Source organism: Delphinus delphis, chromosome 18 (assembly GCF_949987515.2).
Source record: "Delphinus delphis chromosome 18, mDelDel1.2, whole genome shotgun sequence".
Lineage (NCBI taxonomy): Eukaryota > Metazoa > Chordata > Mammalia > Artiodactyla > Delphinidae > Delphinus > Delphinus delphis.
Genome location: NC_082700.1, coordinates 50,057,787 through 50,078,721, shown reverse-complemented (window position 1 = coordinate 50,078,721; position 20,935 = coordinate 50,057,787). Strand labels below are relative to the sequence as shown.

Sequence of the window (20,935 nt, the reverse complement as noted above, 5' to 3'; positions counted from 1 at the left end):
GCGATTTTTAAAAAATCACCTGTAATCCCAGAGTTAACACTGTCACCATTCGGCTTTAATTCCCCGCAGTTTTAAAAGACACCTTATGCATACATGATGAATATTATTATGCTATACCTGTCATGGTCTATATGGTGTGTATTATTACAAGCTGTATTCTACCCCCTCGGGTTACGCGGCGCAGGTGTGGCCATCGGAGTTCCCGCCTCGCGCGCGGAGGTGTGTCCGCTGCAGCAGCTACCGTTTATCCTTCGGCCCGAGCCAGCTGCTGGGTTACAGCCGGTTCCAGAGACTCGCCCTTCTTTCTTCTCGCTGCTCTACCTCCCTAAACTTACAGTTTCCACCGCAGAGAGTCTCTTAGGCATCTAGCTGGCTCCAGCCCTCCCACCGTCGGTTTCAAGACGAAAAACCCCGAAAAGCCGCAGTCACGTATCCGGGAGGAAAGCGGCAGACACTCCAGCCTGAACCAGGTGACTGAGGCCCGCGGCCGCGCGGGGCGGGGCGCGCTCCCGAATGGGCGCGGCCTCCTCCCGCCCCCCGCCTCGCCCTCCGCGGACGCGCCGCGGCGGAGACGCGCCCGCCCCCCTCAGCGGAGACGCGCCAGGGGAAGCGGGCGGCCGCGAACGCGGGCGCCATTTTGGACTCAGTGTCTGGCCCGCGGCGCAGAGGACCTACACGGTGATGGTGGCTACGGCTCGCTGAAGGCGTCTCTCGCGCGGCGACGAGAGACCTGGGAGAAGGACGCGGACGGCGCGGGACTGAGAAGGGCGGCTTCTCCCTGGGCAGCCAGAGCCGCAAAGGCGGAGCCGCGTTGGCGCCCGCCCCGGGAGCAGCGCTTCGGATGCGGGTGGAGCGCGGGGCGCCGCGGCAGCGGGAGCGCAAGGCGCGGGGCCTCATGTGAGAGTCGCGAGCCAAGCCGCCCGCGGAGCCCGGGGTGGAGTGTGGGGGAAGCCGCCCCCGGCAGCAGGTAACTGCTGAGGGCCCGAGCCCCGGGGCGTGGGCGGGGCCGGGGAGGGTCGCCGACGTGGGAGGGCGGCTGGGCGGGCCGGGGGGCGCGGGGCCCCGGGTGCGCTCGCGCGGCTCCTCGGGAGCGCGGGGCGGGGCGCGGCGCAGCGGCCCGACAGCGGACCCTGCCCCGGGGCATTTCCCCGCAGAGCCTGCTTCAAAACAAGTCAACAAGGCGTGGTGCGTGCGCGGCGGCGGCCTGCAGCAGTCTCCCCGCGACACCTCCGAGCCTGTCGCCCGGCTTTGTTAACCCTCGGCGGGGGCTGGTGACCGACACGGTTGAGCTTGCGCTCTGTCCGGCTCTTCCCGGTGTCGGCTAAGGCCGTGCTTGTAGCTTGAGAAATGAGGGGCATTAAGATGTCAAAACAGACTGCCCGGGGTAGGGCGCAGCAGAAATGTCAGGGAAAGCCAATCCGTGGAGGTGGCGCGGGAGGAGGGGACGCCCGGGCCGCTCGTAGCCACGTGGAAAAGTTGGTCAACTTGTGATTAGCAGCTTCGCGCCTGCTTTGAGCAAGAGCACCCCTTTCAGATGGGGTTGCGTGCAGGGATCGGGAAAACAGCCTGTTAAATGATTGGCCTGTATTTCCAGGCTAAGAGATGAGCTATTTTGTTGCTGATCATGTCCAATGGAACGGCCCAGATCTTTTAATTAGAGTCGTCTTCCTTCTACTCCTGAAATCTTTATAAACACGCCATCAACTTCTAGTATCTACAAATGATCGCACCACCACACTCTCTGATACCATCTAGTCCTGAGTTAAGCTCTTTGCGCTGTTTTAGTCTTGTGTTCCAGCCAAAGAATGCATATTAATTGTGGTATTAGTCAAAGAAGAACATAAATGGAAAGGAAGTGTGTTGCCCAAAACAGGCTTTTTAGAGCTAACTACAAATGGGCTTTTAAAATTACTACCAGTGCAATGTACTAAAAATACAACGAGGGGCACGCGGCTAAGTGTTTTCCTCTGCTGCTCTTCAACTGATGTTCAAGTGGACTGCTTCTTTCAGAGTGTATGGAAATGTGAAGAGTAAATTGCATAATTCCCTGTGCTGCTCAACGAGGCTGGAGTCTTTCCTCATTAGTTTGCTTTTTGATGCTTCGTAGCAGTATAAGTCCCTCACCAGATGCTTTTAGGGGCCTAAGTTGCATCGATTATTTGGGGCCTGGAAAAGTTACAGTTTGAACTGAACTGCCGGAGGCATGAAGAGGCCTAGTTCGGGTGCTCTACAAAATCTAAGAGATGTTGATCATCCAGCTTCTCCTCTGCACTCCTGTTCAAGTGTGAGAGGTATTTTCACTTTGACTAAAAGTAGGAGATAAGATAATCCATTGAAGTAAATTCTTTGCAGACTGGTGGATGCTCAAAATTGTTTAACTTTCTGTATAACAGCTTCGTGTGTAAATAGATTTAATAAAATACTTTTGAAAGCAATGTAAATTTTTGCATGAATAAATGAGATCATCGTGGAAAAAATTAGACATTAAAATTTTTTCTTAGGTGCCCACTATGAGCTCACATTTTTATGCATACATGAGGATAATACAGAGACATTTATATTGGCATTTGGTCTTACATTTTTTCTATTGCTTAGTATACTGTAATTCTGACATATTACCGTCATATATTGATAATTTACAGACTAGTCATAGACTAGTAAGTGCTTAAAATATACTTTGGTGATCATATAGTGTTATATATCTAGACCAAGAGATACTTTTCCTCAATGTTGCATACTTTTTTTTGATATGTCAACTTTTTTCTCCCCTCAATTTGGAAAGGTATTGAAATATACTTTATTTAAAAACAAGACTGCAACAGACAAAAGAAGGTATTTGTTAGGATCAGCAAAGATAACTGTGTAAAAAAGGCTGTCATTTTTGTTTATATGGCCATATACTTTAAAGTAAAATGAATCATTCTGTCTTTTTTTTTTTTTGCGGTACACGGGCCTCTCACTGTTGTGATCTCTCCCATTGCGGAGCACAGGCTCCGGATGCGCAGACTCAGCGGCCATGGCTCAAGGGCCCAGCCGCTCTGCGGCATGTGGGATCCTCCTGGACCTGGGCACGAACCCGTGTCCATGCATCGGCAGGCAGACTCTCAACCACTGCGCCACTAGGGAAGCCTGAATCATTCTGTCTTTAAGTTGAATAGTTCTGGTTTTAGAAGACTTTTCTCCAGAAATAGATCAGCATTCTTTAATAAGGAGTAGAAATTATAAAGATAACTTCATTATGTTTTTAATCTGTTTCTCAAAATTCTGAGTAGTTTTAGGTAGTCAGAAGAGAAATTATAAGCCCTGAGTAGCAAACTCTTTGTTCTTTGACCCAGATTTTATATGCTAAAACTAAAGTAAGCCTTCAGGATAAGTTAAAGCAGAAAAATGGGTCATAATGACACTGTTATCTCAACCTCTAGTGAGAATTATTCCTAGGAGAGACCTTTTTTAATATTAAATATGACATTGTAGATTATACTGCCTTGTCTCTCAACACATTTTAAAAATGTATTCTTAGATTCAGATGTAAGTTTTAGTCTTCTATAAAACTACCCTCTTGCTATCACCTCTGTCATTGTTTTCTCCCTTCCTCTCCCCCTGCACAATATTATATACATAATTTAATTTACTTAACTTAGAGTTGGAAGTAGGAGTAATGAGGAATAGGTGGTTTACTGCACATGTACTAAGACCTCCTGGGCTGATTTTAATGGCATGAAAGTCAGGGTCCTCTGCCATTTTCCTCCAGGCCCTAATCCTCCTTCACAATTTTAACTAGCTACTAGAGAGAGAGTCTGCAGAGACATATTTGGTTAAGAGCCATGCTTGTGTACATTTGTCCCACACAGGAGTCAGAATTCTTACATACTGATGTGCCAGACGAAGGGAGCTAGAGCTACAAGCCATCCTTTGTGAAAAAGTTGTGACTCTAAATCCAAACCATACCCTGCCAGAACTGCTCCCTAGAGACAAAAGTATTGCAGGCTCTAAACTAAATAGGGATACCAGTGAGTGGTCTGCAGTTACCCCCATTTAGTTAGAGCCTGCAATATTTATTTTTCCAAATAAATCAAAACGAGACCTTTTATCTGATACAGTTTAATTCACTGACATTAAAAGAAACGTGTAAAATATAGGGAAGCATACTGGCAAAAGAAAAAATCACCTGTAATCCCACCACTATTATTGTCCCACTATTATTATATGATCCCACTATTATAGTTACTATATTAATGTGGTAATCTACTTCCAGTGTATCTTTCTCATACATAAGCTTGCGTTCTCATTCTCTCTCATACACACTTCATTTTAAAACAAATCTAGGATCATTCTTTGCCCTCTGGTTGGTAACCTCTGTTTCTTGTGTTGCACTTTAATGTCCTTAATACTAGACTGCTTTCCTATACCTGAGTTCAGCAATCATCGATATCTCCTTTCAAAAGCCCTAATAACTGTTTAATTCCTAACAAGAACCCTGCGTATTTCTGTTATTCCCATTTCACAAACTGAAGCACAGGCAAGTCAAGTAATTTGTTCAAGGCCACATAACCAGTGAGAGGCAGAGCCAGGAATTAAACCAGGGAGCTTGATTCCAGAACCCATTCTCTTTAACCGTACTACTGTTTTACACAACAACAACAAAACTACTGTCAAAAAATCAAATGGAATGCAGGTCATACAAACAGATAGAATAAACACTTAACTCTCATTCAAAAATACAACTTGGATAAAACATTGCAACAGCAAGTGATGTGTTGGAAGAAGCAGCCACATTCCAGACCAAATACGCACAGTGGGGATGAGTTTGCTCATTTTAAGCAGAGATTGGGTCTGGCAGTAACACATATCACAGGCTACCCAGTGTGGAGAGATCTGTTGATTACTTAATTCAGGTCTTCTCTGGAGGTTCCTGGGACTCTGCCATGAATTCAGGAATTCAAATATAGTAGGTACCCTTAGATGACTTTTAAGAAATCTTGAGAAAGTGTCACTGTAGGTTCTCTTTTATATTCCTTCTAGTTGACTGCAACTTTTGAAATATAAATTCTTGGTTTAGCTTCAAAATTATGATCAACTTCTCCCCCCAGGTAGTACAGTACAAATGTTTAAAAGCACCTACCAAAGACATAAGTTTGTAAAACGACAGTTGGTCTCTGCTGGCGTTTTTCATTATATTTTGTTTTGACATTCTTCTCCTTGAATTCCTGATCCACTTCTTCCTGCATGTTTCTGTTGGTATTTGTAAGCACATGTACACACATCTCAGTGACAGAAGAATGAATTTTGGATTTATTTCTATTGAAAAGTATAAAAAAAAATGATGCATTTTTTCTGAATAGGATGAAACGAGGAGGAGGAAGAGATAGTGACCATAATTCATCAGAAGAAGGTACTGCAGAGAAATCCAAGAAACTGAGGACTACAAATGAGCATTCTCAGACTTGCGATTGGGGTAATCTCCTTCAGGACATTATTCTCCAAGTGTTTAAGTATCTGCCTCTTCTTGACCGGGCTCATGCTTCACAAGTTTGCCGCAACTGGAACCAGGTATTTCACATGCCTGACCTGTGGAGATGTTTTGAATTTGAACTGAATCAGCCAGCTACATCTTATTTGAAAGCAACACATCCAGAGCTGATCAAACAGATTATTAAAAGACATTCAAACCATCTACAATATGTCAGCTTCAAGGTAATACTTTAAATCCTTCTTTTAAAAATAAAGCATATTTAGTGGCTTTTGTGTCCTAAACCAATACATCTTCTCATGTCTTTAAACTATTGCCTTTTTAGGGAAAGTGCTGAAAGATTTAGAGTAATCGTGTACCTTAGAGGCTATCATAAATAACTATATTGAGCTAAATTATTCCATTTTATTATAAATGTTACTAATTTCTTAAAAGAGTGGAAGCAACCATTAAATAAACATATACCAAAGCTGTCACATTGAATTATTGTGAACAAATTTGAACCAAAAGAAATAATACAGTAAAATAAATAAAAGATGTGGAAATTTTCACTAAAACTTAATTGTTATTTTTATTTAATAGGACTGAGTTTTGCTTATTGATGGCTTTGTGATATGGAGTTTTTAAAGAAAAAAGAGATACAGAAACTCTCTGTAAAAGGTTTGGATGAGTATATTTTAGAGAGAAATAGACAAAGGTACATGGAAGAATGCCAGACAGAACTGTTTGTTTCTTTTCATTGCCAGCAGGGACGTACTGGAAATTAGGTAGTGATGAGATAAATGAAGAGGGGTGGCTTTTTGAGATGTCCAGAATAGTTTAAGGAATCATAGTGGTTTGTATGAGTACAGAGGCTTGTAGTGTTTTGTTTTGGGGTTGAGTAATGAAATGTGGGTACGTTCACTAAATCCTTAATACACCTGATAATTATTGTTGAAAAGCAACACATGAATACCTGATTTGCCATATGCAGCTGTTGTTAAACAGGTCACTTTAACCCATATATAGCAATGGTTCTTAACCCAGAGATCCCTTGCCAAAACTAAAGTCTTATCTGCTTCCAAGACTGTCATTCCTTTTTTTTTTTTTTTTTTTTCTGTGGTACGCGGGCCTCTCACTGCTGTGGCCTCTCCCGTTGCAGAGCACAGGCTCCAGACGCGCAGGCTCAGTGGCCGTGGCTCACAGGCCCAGCCGCTCCGTGGCATGTGGGATCCTCCCGGACCGGGGCACGAACCCGTGTCCCCTGCATCGGCAGGCGGACTCTCAACCACTGCGCCACCAGTGAAGCCCTGTCATTCCTTTTAAAATGGGGATTACCTGTTTATTCTCCCATATGTGTCACAAGAGGAGAGAGACCTGGTGTTGGGAATGGTTGGGTGTATTACGGCTGTCTTTCCAGAAAAATGCACAAAGGCACTTAGGCCACCAAGTGTAGGATTGCTAGATTTAGCAAATAAAAATAGGGGATGCCTAGTTAAATTTGAATTTCAGATAATCAGCGGATAATTTTTAGTGTAAGTATCCCTGGCATTATTTGGGACATACTTAATACTTATTTAATTGGATGTCCTGGATGTTATGTTGCATCCTAACTGAGGACAAGGGTGGGGGAATAGTGGGAGGATAGAACAAACAAAAATCCAGGAACTCCTTATGTGTTGTCCCTCTCCGCCTGCCCATGAGGAAACCTGAAGAGCCTTCCCCTCGGTTTCAGTCATCTTTGAGTTGTCTAAAAGTGTTATAATAGTAAATCCTATAAAAAGATGAGTATAATACATTAATCTCCTAGGTCTAAAGACCAGTGCCATCCAGTGGATTGGCTGGGTCAATCCTGTGACACAATTCAGCTGTATCCAACATGTGTAACCTTGACAAAACCATTTGTCCTATAAGCTTAAACATTTTTATTAGGGATTGTTTATTTTTCTGAGGAAATTTCTGATTTGTAGAAAGAGCCACATCCCAGGATTCTTCTGAGCTCTCCTGATAATATTTGTGTTTAATTCTTCACTGACCATAGGCCAGAGTCTTATAGTCAGAGTTATTAATGTAGAACAGTGGTTCTCAGATTCGATGTGCATCGGAAATGCCTGGAGTGCTTACTGAGACAAAGTTTGCTGGGTTCCAGCGCTCCATTACTGATTCGGATAGTCTGTATTGGGCGTGAGAATGTGCATTTCTAGCAAGTCCCCAGCTGCTGCTGCTGGTCCAGAACCAGAGCAGTTCTCAAAAGAACCGCTGGTGTAGAGAAACGTAGCCAAAGGGTGGGATTGAAAATAGTTCTGAAACTGTGTAATGTAAATTGGTATATCAGTTTTACAACGAGCTCTTCAGGACATTTTTGGGTTAAGGTAATTTACGTCAATCTGGAAATTAAAGGAATATTACTTTTAACTACTCTGAGATGCTTTTTAGCCCAGGGAACAGCTTCCTTTTTGATAGATGAGCTCCTTCTTATATCCTTAAGGAGTTTTTTGGCCATATTTTCCTTCCCCCAGGAAATGTCTATGCAAAAGAGTGCATGGGAGCAGCCACTTCTTGTTTGGTTCAGATTTTCATGCTTGACTAGTTGGACACCCTCATTTTACTTCACATTCATCTTTCAATTAATAACATTAATGGTAAATCCCAGGTTGTGATTCACTGGAACCTTCTGAGTAAATACTCATTCAGTTTGTTTTGAAGCATTTGTACCATAGCCACTGTATTTACATGTATGATCTGATCCACTGCCAAATATATAATTATTTTTCAAAGATTGTAAGTTCATATTTCCATTAGGTTATATAGTCTGTTTGTAATAAGTCAACTTAAAAGCCAGGTCTTTTTAACATTAAATAGATATCTTATCATAGTGAAAGTTAAGCCTTGACAGTTGCCCTTACAGTTTTTCAGGGAGATTCAGAGAAGCTTGACATTGTATGTGAGGGTAGATGATTGAAAGGATAAATATTAATTCTTTAAATTATAATGCAATAAACTAATAACTGTATTTCTTGCTTTTGTAAAGTTAAAATATGCACGGAGAAATGTGACCATATTCATGTGTAAAGGATGTTTTCTTTTCCCAGGTGGACAGCAGCAAAGAATCAGCTGAAGCAGCTTGTGATATATTATCACAACTTGTGAATTGCTCTTTAAAAACACTTGGACTTATTTCAACTGCTCGGCCAAGCTTTATGGATTTACCAAAGGTATCTGCTGGTTTTGTTTTATTAGCTTTTACTGAGAAATCCAGTGAAATCCTACCCATTTCTTGTACTGATAATGAGAATGTAAGAAAAGTGGTATGTAAAATGGAAAACCAGTTACTATTTAGAATGTTAAGTATTAAGATTTTTTTTTAGAGCACTTTTCCTTTTTTAAAAACTTTGTGTTTCCTTATGGGTAATATTAAAGAGTGAGTGAATTTGCAGAGTATTCTATAGGAAGCACTGAAAGAGACTAAGTAAAACTGAGAAATAAGCGTATTAGAAAAAAAGAGACATACAGATGCTCCCTTTTGGACTTTCAGAGCAGATTGGTGAGATTATAATCAAAGAAAAGTAGACAGTGCCAGTATTAAGAGCAGGTAGAGCTCGCCTAGGAAGTCTTCTGGTAAGTGTGTAAAGATTTGTTCTTGAGCAGAGTTAGTATAAGTACAGCTTAGATTAATTTACAGACTTTACTTAAAGAAAACTTTTTTTTGGCGAAATTTATATAAATTTTATATTCATATATATGTTCTGACATGGTCCTGCATGTAATTCGAGATAGTCTCTTTAATAACTATTCTCTTAAAATAGAAAAATAAGTGTGCATTTTTAGAAAGGCAACTGATAAAATCCCTGTGTAAGTTAGCTCATGTTCAGTTAGGTTAGTATCCAGCAGTAATCTGTAAGATTTTATCAGAATACGCCACAAACTAAAATATAGACACCCCTTTAAACACCTAATCGTTTAATTTACTAGGATGATTCAGAAAGAAATATGCCTCCTTTTATTGCACTTCACTTTATTGCAGCACTTCACAAATAATGCATTTTTAACAAATTGAAGGTTTGTGGCGTGCAGGCAAGTCACTTGGCACCATTTTTCCAACAGCATTCGCTCACTTCATGTCTCTATGTCACATTTTGGTAATTCTTGCAGTATTTCAGACTTTTTCATTATTGTTTTACTGGTTATAGTGATCTGTGATCAGTGATCTTTGACGTTACTATTGCAAAAAGATGACAGCTTGCTGAAGCCTCAGGTGATGATTAGCATATTTTAGCAATAAAGTATTTTTTAATGTATATACATTGTGTTTTTAAATATAACGCTATTGCATACTTAATAGACTACAGTGTAGTGTAAACATTACTTTTATATAAACTGGGAAACTAGAAAACTTGTGTGACTAGCTTTATTGTAACAGTCGCTTTATTGTGGTAGTCTGGAACCAATTCCTGCCCTATCTCCGAGGTACGTCTGTATTACTAAATTGAATTTATATTATAACCCAGGCTGTTCAATGGAATATCAGTAACAAATGTATCACCAGTTGATTTCAAAGTCTTAATTAATTTTTTAAAAGGTTCATTGAATATGTACATTTGAGATAAATTGTTTTCCTCATGTGTAACATGAGGGAAATCAGCAAGAGTCTGTTCATGTCAACATTTTAAGGTTCTAAGTATAGGAGTTCAATCACTGTGGTTCTCAAACTTAATATGCATAACAATCATCTGAGGAACTTCTAAGTTTTGGGTATCCTTCCAAATTTCCTTTTCCTAAGAGCAGTCCAGGTGGTTCTGATTAAGATGGTTCATGGCCCTCTAAGAAGCACTGAGTTATGTGGTATAGTAATGCCTTGTTCAAGCTTCATATGGGAAATGAATTATTTTGAATTGATTTTTCTGTGTACATATTGTAGTTAAAATATAAGTACACATACAGTATGTAAAAGATACCATAGTAAAAAGTATGTTGAACATAATTTCCTTCTTTTTTTATTACTCAGGATGATCATTATGCATATCTAGTACTAGTATTATACTTACATGCAGTCATTTTGGTTTTGGGAACTATGGGTGCATCTGGGACTCTTCCTTCCTTATTAAATGGGCCTAGGATGTTTATGCTGTTTTTCTTTCTTTTCTTATTATGGCTTTCGTAGAATATTGAAAGCCTATATTGCTATATCTTGGAAATCCTGGGAGAACTGAAGAGAACGTGAAACAACTGTATTTGACCAGAGCTAACTCTGAGGGAAATGGGAAAAAGTCAGTGATGGAGTCATGCATATACTAATACATATATAGTTGAATTTAATATGGAAATATTAGGAGAAAGATGTTAACATTTAAGTTGTTAAACAGATACTTAATCAAAATTTAAGTAGTTATTTAATCACAGTAGGAAAAAAGTAATTTAGGGAATGTGACCAAGAAGATGTTTCGTTGTACTTTCTTGGCTACTACTTGTACTACTTGGCCCTCATCCCTCCCTTTCACTGCTGTAGTGAGTCCATTGGTTATGGCTTATTAGCTCTGATCCAGAGTCCCATACTTTGTGCTTTAATTCCTATTTCCTACAATGGTTAGGAAATGGTTTCCTACAGTGGTCTTTAGGTCAGATTCTGTGTCCAACAGAATATTACATATATAGATAATTGTAGATAATTTAGCAAATTTAAAGGAGTTTTTTTTTTTTTTTAATATTTATTTATTTGGGTGCTCCAGCCCTTAGCTGCGGCACACAGGATCTTTAGCTGCGACATGCAAACTCTTAGTTGTGGCATGTGGGCTCTAGTTCCCTGACCCGGGATCAAACCTGGGCCCCCTGCATTGGGAACACATAGTCTTAGCCACTGGACCACCAGGGAAGTCCCTAAAGGAGTTTTAAGTTTGGAATTTTATTTAGTTATGATTTTTATTATTTTAGAATCAAATTTTGTATGAGCTTCCATATTCCAAATAAGTCTTTCATAGCTTCTAAGTTGATTGACTGTTGTTTTAATTTTTGATGATTTTGCTAATAGTTATTAACTATTTTAGTGGTCATTACTATCACCAAAAAAGAATGCAGTTCAGTGTTAATACACTGGAGTAGGATTTCCAGATAAGGTGATGTGAAGTGTCTGAGAGGTATTCTCATTCTGGGTTCCAGAGTTCCTCTTTTTACTTACCAGTGACTGTTGTGATTCAGAGACACCCATCCTGAGGTTTGAAATCTTTTTTCCCCCACGTAAAAAGGTCGTTCTCAAAGATGGTGGGAAGTCACCTCTCTTTTTTACCGTATTCCCACAACAGAGTGAGGGGCTGCTACCCCAAAACAGTTGTGAAATACATTAGGGTTCAGATGAACTATGTGTGTATTATATGAAAACCCCTCAATTCTCATTTGTAAAAATTGAAACAGTGTTTCAATTTTTTTGTTTTTCAGTCTCACTTTATCTCTGCACTGACGGTTGTGTTTGTAAACTCCAAGTCTTTGTCCTCCCTTAAGATAGATGACACCCCAGTAGATGATCCCTCCCTCAAAGTACTAGTGGCCAACAACAGTGATACACTCAAGTTGCTAAAAATGAGCAGCTGTCCTCACGTCTCTCCAGCAGGTATGTGTGGCTTTTGCCAGATAATATTTTAGTAAAATGTATTGATGTGTTTATCAAATTAAGGAGAATTATGATCATTAACCTTGAAGGTGAGTTCATATGATTATTTCCTCTCTATTGAATAAAAATATTTTTATTGTTATAATACAGTAGCATAAATTCTGTAGCATTCCTAGTGTAGCCACTTACTTTCAACTTATTTTCTAATCTTTTTATTTGGCAATTTGTGTCCAACCTGTGCTAGAAAATGGATAAATTAAAAAAATGAAAGGACACTGCGAGGTCAGCCTGAGATGGCCCTTTAGGTAAAGTAGAATTTTCTCTAATTGTGGTTGAGCTAACAGGGTAGGTTTTGAGTCATAGAAATCTCACAGTTGCTTTTGTCTCACTATGTGGAGGGAGAGGAGTTGTGCTGAAGTTATCACCCTACATTTTGCAAAATAGTCCTTTTCCTAAGTTGAGTTTTAGAGCCGAGTGCATCAAATGGAGGAGCAGCATTATTAATGCTCTTCCCAGCTTTTCTTGTATAGACTAAGCATTACTAGATTATTCACTTTGAGAGCATTTAAATTCCAAATGGTTTGTATTATAAAGCAGTTATAAACCTACACTTTGTGTTAGTCTGATGCTTCATTCCTGACTCACCCTCCAACTGTTGACATCTCTCCCAACCATTTTGCTGTGTTACTTTGGAAAACCTGTTTTGATCTCTTTACAGAACACCTCCCACCTTTTTGCCATAACTAAAGCCTGGCCTTCCCCCAAGAAAATGATTCCCTCTTGGATGGAGATTACTTTCTATCCTCCCATGTCTCCCATACGGAGGGTGTGGTGATGGGAATGGTGAGGTCTATTGCAGTGTTTTCCTATCTTTTTCTGCCGCTTCTAGATTATCATTGAAGGTGATAATCTAAATAAAATAGAAGTTAAGAAGATCGGGCATTGGCAGCTCCTTATGTGACCATGGTCACATTTTACTGTCTACCGTATATAGGTTCCTGTGAGAGTACAGTCCATACTTCATAGTGTACAAAGATCTTTGTATCCTGACCCCCACCTCTCTCTTTAATCTTGTTTGCTTTTTACTCATGTGTAGCTTTTATTTGAGCCCTATGTAACAACAGTTCTTTGTATGTGTGTGTGGCCAGTACACTGTACCTTGGAGAATGCCTCTATAAAAAAATTTTTTTTTACTTCTTCACCTGGCTAACTCCAGTCCAGCCTTCAAAATTTAGTTCAGCTGTTCCAGTTTCTTCCTCCTCCCGTCTGGTTTAGAAGCCCCACTTGCTGTTTCCATAGCACTCTCAACATAGCTTGTAGCACTTACCACACTGTACGAGAACCTTTGGGTCTCTGGTTTCTCTGTGAAACTGAGCTCATTATTCTCTTTATCCTGGTACATCTCATGCTCATTTATTTTTATTAAATATACAGATCAGTGCTCATAATATAGTATAAGCTTGCTTGGTCTTACTGAGCTTTAATGGCATTTGGATTAGTTGTTGGGAAGGGGAGAGAAAGAGCACCTGTAATACTTTAAGAGTATAAACACAGGATTTAATATAAAATTTAACACTTATGTATTTTTTTTCTATCCATATTTTGTATATTTAGATAGTTTCTTTCTCTAAGTTGTAATTAAGGGCAATTTTCTATGCCTTTTTCTTCACTGAACAGTTTTTCAGTTCAATTTTTATCAAAAAATATTTCCCATTTCATATAGTCCTTATAATTGTCTATTACTGGACCTCTAAGCACCATTTGACACTAGTGACTTGATTTTCCTCCTTCCTCTCTGATAGTTCCTACTGTGTTTCCTTTGCTAGTTTCTCTTTTCATTCCTTAAATTTTGGTGTTTCACTGTGTTCCGTACTGGGCCCTTTATTGTTTTATTCTGTAAACTCTGGGCTGTGTCAGCTTCATCAGTGGCTTCAGTTATGTTCTGTATGTTAACACCTCCTACTTTTAGTGTTTCTGGAACTCCAGAGCTATGTGTTGAGCTGCTGATGGCCTAGTGCCTCTAGAATGTCTCACTGGTACGTCAGATTAATGAACTTCCTTTTCCCCCTATTGAAATCTCTTGCTTCTCCCTTTTTACTGTCTCAGTGAATGGTACTGCTTGTTTGGTTGTCAGGGACCGAACAGATATCCTTGATTTCTTCTACCCTTACTTTCTACATCCCTTTAGTCACTGAGGTCTAGTGACTCCATCACTGATATATGCTTTGAATCTCTATGCTATTTACTGAATGTTTGTGGTGTTCTCCTCCACCCCTCACTCACTGCCCCAGTTCACATGTTGAAGCCCTACTCCCCAGTGTTTGAAAGTGGGTTGGGAGGTATTTAGGTCATAAGGAAGAAATCCTCATAAATGGGATTAGTGCCCTTCTAAGAAGGGATAGGAAAGATGATCTGATCTCTCTTTCTGCCATGTGAAGACACAGCAAGAAGCCAGAAAGAGTTCTGGCCTCACCAGAACCCAGCCTCGCTGGCACCCGATCTTGGACTTCCAGCCTCCAGAACTGTGAGAAATAAATGTTTATTGTTTAAGCCACCCAGTCTGTGGTGTTCTGTTAAGCAGCTGAAACTAATACACTCTACCTTTCTTCATGTCCACTCTAATCTAGCCCTGTAAGCTTTGTGAGTACCCTCTTAACTGATTTCCTAACTTGCAGTCTTGCTCTTCTCTAATTTGATTTCCATGGTATAGCCAGAGTAATCTTTCTAATATATACATCTGATTTTTTTCCCTCCAGTTTCCTTCAAAACTTCTCACTATACTTTAGGTAAGTTCCAAACTCCTTACTGAGGCTGACAAGGTCCCATATGATCTGGTCCTTGCCTGTCTATTGGATTTCGGCCTTTAAGATATTCTCTTACTTACATACTGTATGTTGAGCTCCCTTCATTTCTTACAGTGCTTGTGTTTTCGTCCATGTCTGAGTATTCGCACAGAAATACTATTCTCTTTCCTTCTTTACTCGCCTTTTGCCCTAGCTTGATCCTTCTAAATTCTGTAGGTCTGTGTTAGTTCCGGAAATTCTTCCCTGATTTCCTTGCTGTGACTCCCAGAGCATTCTTGTTTAATTATCTGCTGGCTTCTGTTAGGATAAGGATGTCTTGTTTCTGTTGACTCTTTACCATCCTAGCACCAGTTGTTAACATATAAGACACTCATTAATTATCAGCTGAACTAATGAACATTTAGCTACTTAGTTTTCTGTCTTGTTGATAGGCCAACATTTGCCTCATAGTTCTTTTACAGTTGATCACTTAACTTGTTTCTGCTATTTGCTGTGATTTAAAAAATGAACTGTTTTAGCATATAGTCTGCTTCTTTTAATTTCTTCTTTTGGACAAATTATTTAGAAGTGGAAGAGCTAGGTCAAAGGGTTTAGATTTTTTTAATGCTTCTTGCTGTGTTTTTTTCCAACATGAGTTGTATAAGTTTATACACCACCACCAATGGATTTCTGTACCAGTTTTATAACAGCTTTATTGAGATATAATTCATATATCGTACAGTTTACAATGTATTGACTTTTAGTGTATTGACAGAGTAGTGCATCCATCACTACAGTGAATTTTAAAAAAACTTTTACTATCCCCAAAAGTACCTCTTAGCTGTCACTCCCCAAAACCCTCATTCCAACCAGCCCTACGCAATCACTAATCTACTTTCTGTCTCTGTAGATGTACCTGTTTTGGACATTTCATGTACATGGAACCGTATGTGGTCCTTTGTGACTGGCTTCTTTCACTTAGTGTGATGTTTTCAAGGTTCATCCATGTTGTAGCATGTATCAGTATTTCTCTTCTTATTGCCAAATAATATTGCATTTATGGATAATACCACATTTTTCTGTTGATCAGTTGATGGATATTTGGGTTGTTTCTACCTTTTGGCTATTATGAATAATGCTGTGAAAATGTATATGCAAGTTTTTGTGTGGACACTTTAATTTCTCTTGGGTGTATAACAAGAATTAGAATTGCTGAATCATGTAGTAACTCTGTTTAACCATTTGAGGAACTGCTAGACTGTTTTCCAAAGCAGCTGCATCATTTTACATTTCCACTAGCAGTGTACGAGGGCTCCAACTTTTTCACACCCTCATCAACACTTATTGGTCTTTTTGAGTATAGCCATCCTAGTGAATGTAAACTGGTATCTTGTGGTTTTGATTTGTATTTTCTTGATGACTCAGATGTCTTTTCATGTGCTTATTGATCACGTGTATATCTTCCTTGGAGAGATGTCTATTCAGATCCTTTGCCTATGTTTCAGTTAGGTTACTTGTCTTTGTATTATTGAGTTGTAATAGTTTACCAGTTTTATCTTTGTCACTATTTCGTGTTAAGTATTTAAGCACTTGTAACTGTGTGTTTTCTATTGCTGCATAACCAACAGCTGCAAATATAGCAGCTTTAAGCATCACCCATTTATTAGCATCCCAGTTCTGTAGGTCAGAGCTAGAGGCATGGCTCAGCAGGCTTCTCTGTTTAGCTAGAGAAGCTCTGAATCTGACTTCCTCTTCTGCAACCAGCCAGAGAAAACTGTTTATAGGGCTCATGTGATTAGATTAGGATCGCCTGGCTAATCTTACTTTAAAGCTAACTGTGCTGTCTATAGCATAACAAAAATCATGGGAGTGATCATCTTACCACATTCACAGGTTCTGGAGGTTAGGGCATGGAATCTTGAGGACAACTTTTAGAATTATGCCTGCCACAAATGTTTTAGTAGTCATTAAATGATACCTCAAAGTTTCTTTTATTTGCGTCTTTGGTTACCATTTCCCATGTGTTTATTTCTTTTTATATCAGGCTTTATGAGATTGCGGAGAACAGAGATGTGTCCAGGTTACCTTGGATGATCAGGGTTTATTTCAAAGTATATCCATACCTTGTGGAGAACAGAAGTTTTGCAGTGGCTGAATAGTGAAGCACAGATGTCTTTTACTCCCTCTTCTGGTGACTCTCTTATACTGGTGGTTCAGTTTATCACGTCATTGACTCTGTTGCCTGTATTCTCCTCCCACAGCTGTATAAAGCTTTGGCTTATTGGTGACCTCCGTCTTGTTGCTTCTTAGGCAGGAGGTGAACACATGCACTTAAGAGTCGCTCAGTCTGTGTTTGAATTCCAGCTTTGCTATCTTTAGCTAGCTGACTCAACTTCAAACTAAAAAAGACACTTATTTTTCTAGATTTTTTTTGAGTATTTGTGGGATAACATATCTAGAACCTAACATATCATACTTGTACAATAAATAGTAGATAATATGTTGTCTGTTTTGTTGTTCCTATCCTTGTTTCTAAACACAGAAAAGAAATGGTTTGAGTGGGTCATTTATCAAGTAGTATCAGGGTGTGTCTCTTTGCGGCAGAGTTCTTACACTAGACCACTTCAGAGATCAGATACTGACCTTTGGTAAAACCTGCTCCTGTGCTAGGGGTTTTGGGCAGTTTTTGAAGCATAGTGCCCGAAGTATAAGGAACCATATAAGGAGTTGCTTTCTGAGAACGTTAGAGCTTTAAAAGTCATGATGTATATTTCCATTAATGTGAATTGAGCAGTTATCTTTTGATTCATCTATCTAGTTGATATCTTGGTATTTTTTTCTTAGAAATTTGACAGGCTTGTTACGTTACTCTTAGCAGTTAAACTTCTTGTTCATTTGATGGAAGTCTTTTTTTAAAATTTTTCAAATGTCTTATTTAGTTACATAAATCTCATTTTATCTGGTTTTACCTTATTTTTTTCATTAAGATTAGATTTTGAATTTCAAAAAAATGTCTTTTAGCCTGTCACAATGATCATGTGATTTTTCTTGCTTAACCTATAAACTTAGTGTTAGTCATCAGTTTTTAAAAAAAATATGACACTGTGCATTACTGGGATAAGTCTTATTTAGTCATGGTATATTTTTAAATGATAGTGAATAATTTAAGATTTTTCTGAGTTGGTAAGTGAGCTTCATTTCTTTTAAGGTATCAGATTTAGAATTGGTCTCATTTTCTTACGGACAGAATTGGTAATAGATTTTTAAGTATGTGTGACTTCCTGCTGGTTCAGTCAGTACAACTAGATTGTAAATTGTATAGCTCTGTGGTAACGAAATGTGGTAAAACTTTATTGTAGGCCATGTACTTGATCAAATTCTTGGAGATGGTGGACTTGTAGAAAACTTTATAAGTAATTGGGTCTTCTTTCTTCCAAGGTGTCCTTTGTGTGGCAGATCGGTGTCATGGCTTACGTGAACTGGCCCTGAATTACCACTTGCTAAGCGATGAGTTGCTGCTTGCTCTATCTTCTGAAAAACACGTTCGATTAGAACATTTGCGCATTGACGTGGTCAGTGAGAATCCTGGACAGACACACTTCCATGCTATTCAGAAGAGCAGCTGGGATGCTTTCATCAGACATTCACCCAAAGTGAACTTAGTAATGTATTTTTTTTTATATGAAGAGGAATTTGATCCGTTCTTTCGGTATGAAATACCTGCCACCCATCTTTACTTTGGGAGATCAGTAAGCAAAGATGTGCTTGGCCGTGTCGGAATGACATGTCCTAGACTAGTTGAGCTAGTAGTGTGTGCTAATGGATTACGGCCACTTGATGAAGAGTTAATTCGCATTGCAGAACGTTGCAAAAATCTGTCGGCTATTGGACTAGGGGAATGCGAAGTCTCATGCAGTGCCTTTGTTGAGTTTGTGAAGATGTGTGGTGGCCGCCTGTCTCAATTATCCATTATGGAAGAAGTATTAATTCCTGACCAAAAGTATAGTTTGGAGCAGATTCACTGGGAAGTGTCTAAGCATCTTGGTAGAGTGTGGTTTCCAGACATGATGCCCACTTGGTAAAGACCAGGTGACATAGGGCATGATGAATAATAGCACCTTAATGTTAAGCATATTGTATTATAATAAAAGTTTATTTCCTGTAGGTCTGATATAATTCTACTATTTTGTGGCACAGAAATTTGATATCTTCATTGAGTATATAAGGATTGTTTTTTGGAAGACTCATGGACCAGTTTTGGTCAGAAAACTTCATCTATTTCTTTAGCCTAATAGCAGTTAAATCTCAAAAAATTAGAAAAGTGATTCAGATCTGAAAGTAGTAAAGATTAAACATTTTACAGTCTGAAGGAAACAAAACATATATATTGTAATATCTAATAAGTGAGTACTAATAGGTTTTCCAAAATGTTTTGTTCTCTATGCATTTTTTAAAAATGTAAACTTGACATTTTAGGGTCTTCAGTTATACATACACCTGTTATAAGGTGTTTAATATAGCTCAGGAAAGTGAGCATTTTGTGAGAAAAATGTAGGATATATTGTATCTAATGAAAAAGTTTGGTTGAATGTTCTAAAATGTTACAAAGCTGTTGAAAGAAGTATATACAATTAATTGGAACACTTAGAAAAACTGATAAATGTCACACAGTGGTTACTGTAGAAAGATAATAATAAATAGAGCCAAGATCAAATTAAAAGAAAATGAGTGGAATAAAAGGGAGGCAGTGTTTAGCTTTGTATAAACTTTTAGGATTGCTCTGTAATCTGCTAAACTATATAAATTCTTTTCTGTGATACATTACTATGTATGTGGCACTTGGGGCATCATATGTAAAGTAAGGAATGCTTTTACTAGTTCTTCTTGGGTTTATCTTTGTTTAAACTTAGTTTTGAAGTATTACACAATAATTGAAATGAGAAGTTTATTTTAAAAAGCCAAATTGAAATAATTAAAGGTAGAACTTTAAAATGTTTATAAATTGTTTCCATGAAAGAATATTCGTCTCCAGTGAATTTTAGTGATGGCTTATTTTTACATTTTGGAATTATATAGTTATGTAAGTAGAATTTTCAAAAATCATAAAAGCACCAATGTACAGTTCAGCATAAACAGTAAATTTAAAAGAGCATATATTTAAGTTCATAATCATATTTTTGAGTAAATATTGCTCAGTGGACTGGAAAATTTTAATAGAAAAATGTCTGCAGTTTTGTGATAGTTAATTTGGTTAAACTGATATTTTATATTATTTAAGTTAGGCAGCATTTTTATTACTTTCATATGAATAAAGGTAATCCATACATTGTAGAAACTGTAAAAATATTGTTTGGGGCTATATTTAGTTTTTTTTAGATATTACATAAACTTGATTCTGAGCACTAGTGCTAGTAGATATTACCCTCCTAAGGGAAATTAGAAGTGATTTACCCCCAGTGGGATGTATTAGTGCTTGAAACTTAGAAGGCATCTTGGTAGATATGGAAGCTAACAGTCTTACGGATCTATTTTTAAAATAGATTACCTTCCTAAGAATCAAGTAAAAAGGTGATTTTCTGCATAATTTATGCTTCCAAAAGTGATGGTATTCTGAGCGCATATAAATGAGAAGAAAAAAGGCTGGTCCAGACATGGAAATCAAAAGCAATTATTGTAATATTCCTCCCTCTTACTAAACAGTGAAAAACTTTGTACAAGAAATACCTGTGTTAGTGGATGAAACTTTTTTCTTTGAACAGCTTTGGAAAATGGATTTGACAGTATGTAATCAGTTCTACTAACCAAAGCTTTATTTGGAAATTTACTTTCTGTACAAATTGAATTATATAATGCTTGAAAAACTTTAAGTCACTTCTTAAGCAAAATGCATAGCACTTGTTTATACTGTAAAGTATATGTTAAATGCTTTTATCAATTTTAGAATAAAGATAGTTATTAATGCTGTTGTATTATTTTTTAAAACTACCCTAACAAATGTACTTATTTGATTTTAAAACAAGTTAAGCTTACAGATTTATAGTTTTAGTTTCAAATCCATATCTGATGGATGTAATGTTTAATATTAAATATTTATGGTAGAGT

At 38.5% G+C, this 20,935-nt stretch overlaps 1 protein-coding gene across 1 annotated transcript; it reads left to right on the top strand.

Annotated features, from left to right (window-relative positions):
- Positions 1–835: 835 nt before the first annotated feature.
- Positions 836–20,816, top strand: FBXL3 (F-box and leucine rich repeat protein 3). The gene is made up of 5 exons (XM_059995696.2): positions 836–967; positions 5,343–5,694; positions 8,542–8,664; positions 11,879–12,050; positions 18,272–20,816. The coding sequence occupies exons 2-5, from the start codon at positions 5,344–5,346 to the stop codon at positions 18,913–18,915; spliced, it is 1,290 nt and encodes a 429-aa protein (XP_059851679.2). The 5' UTR covers positions 836–967; position 5,343; the 3' UTR covers positions 18,916–20,816.
- Positions 20,817–20,935: the final 119 nt, after the last annotated feature.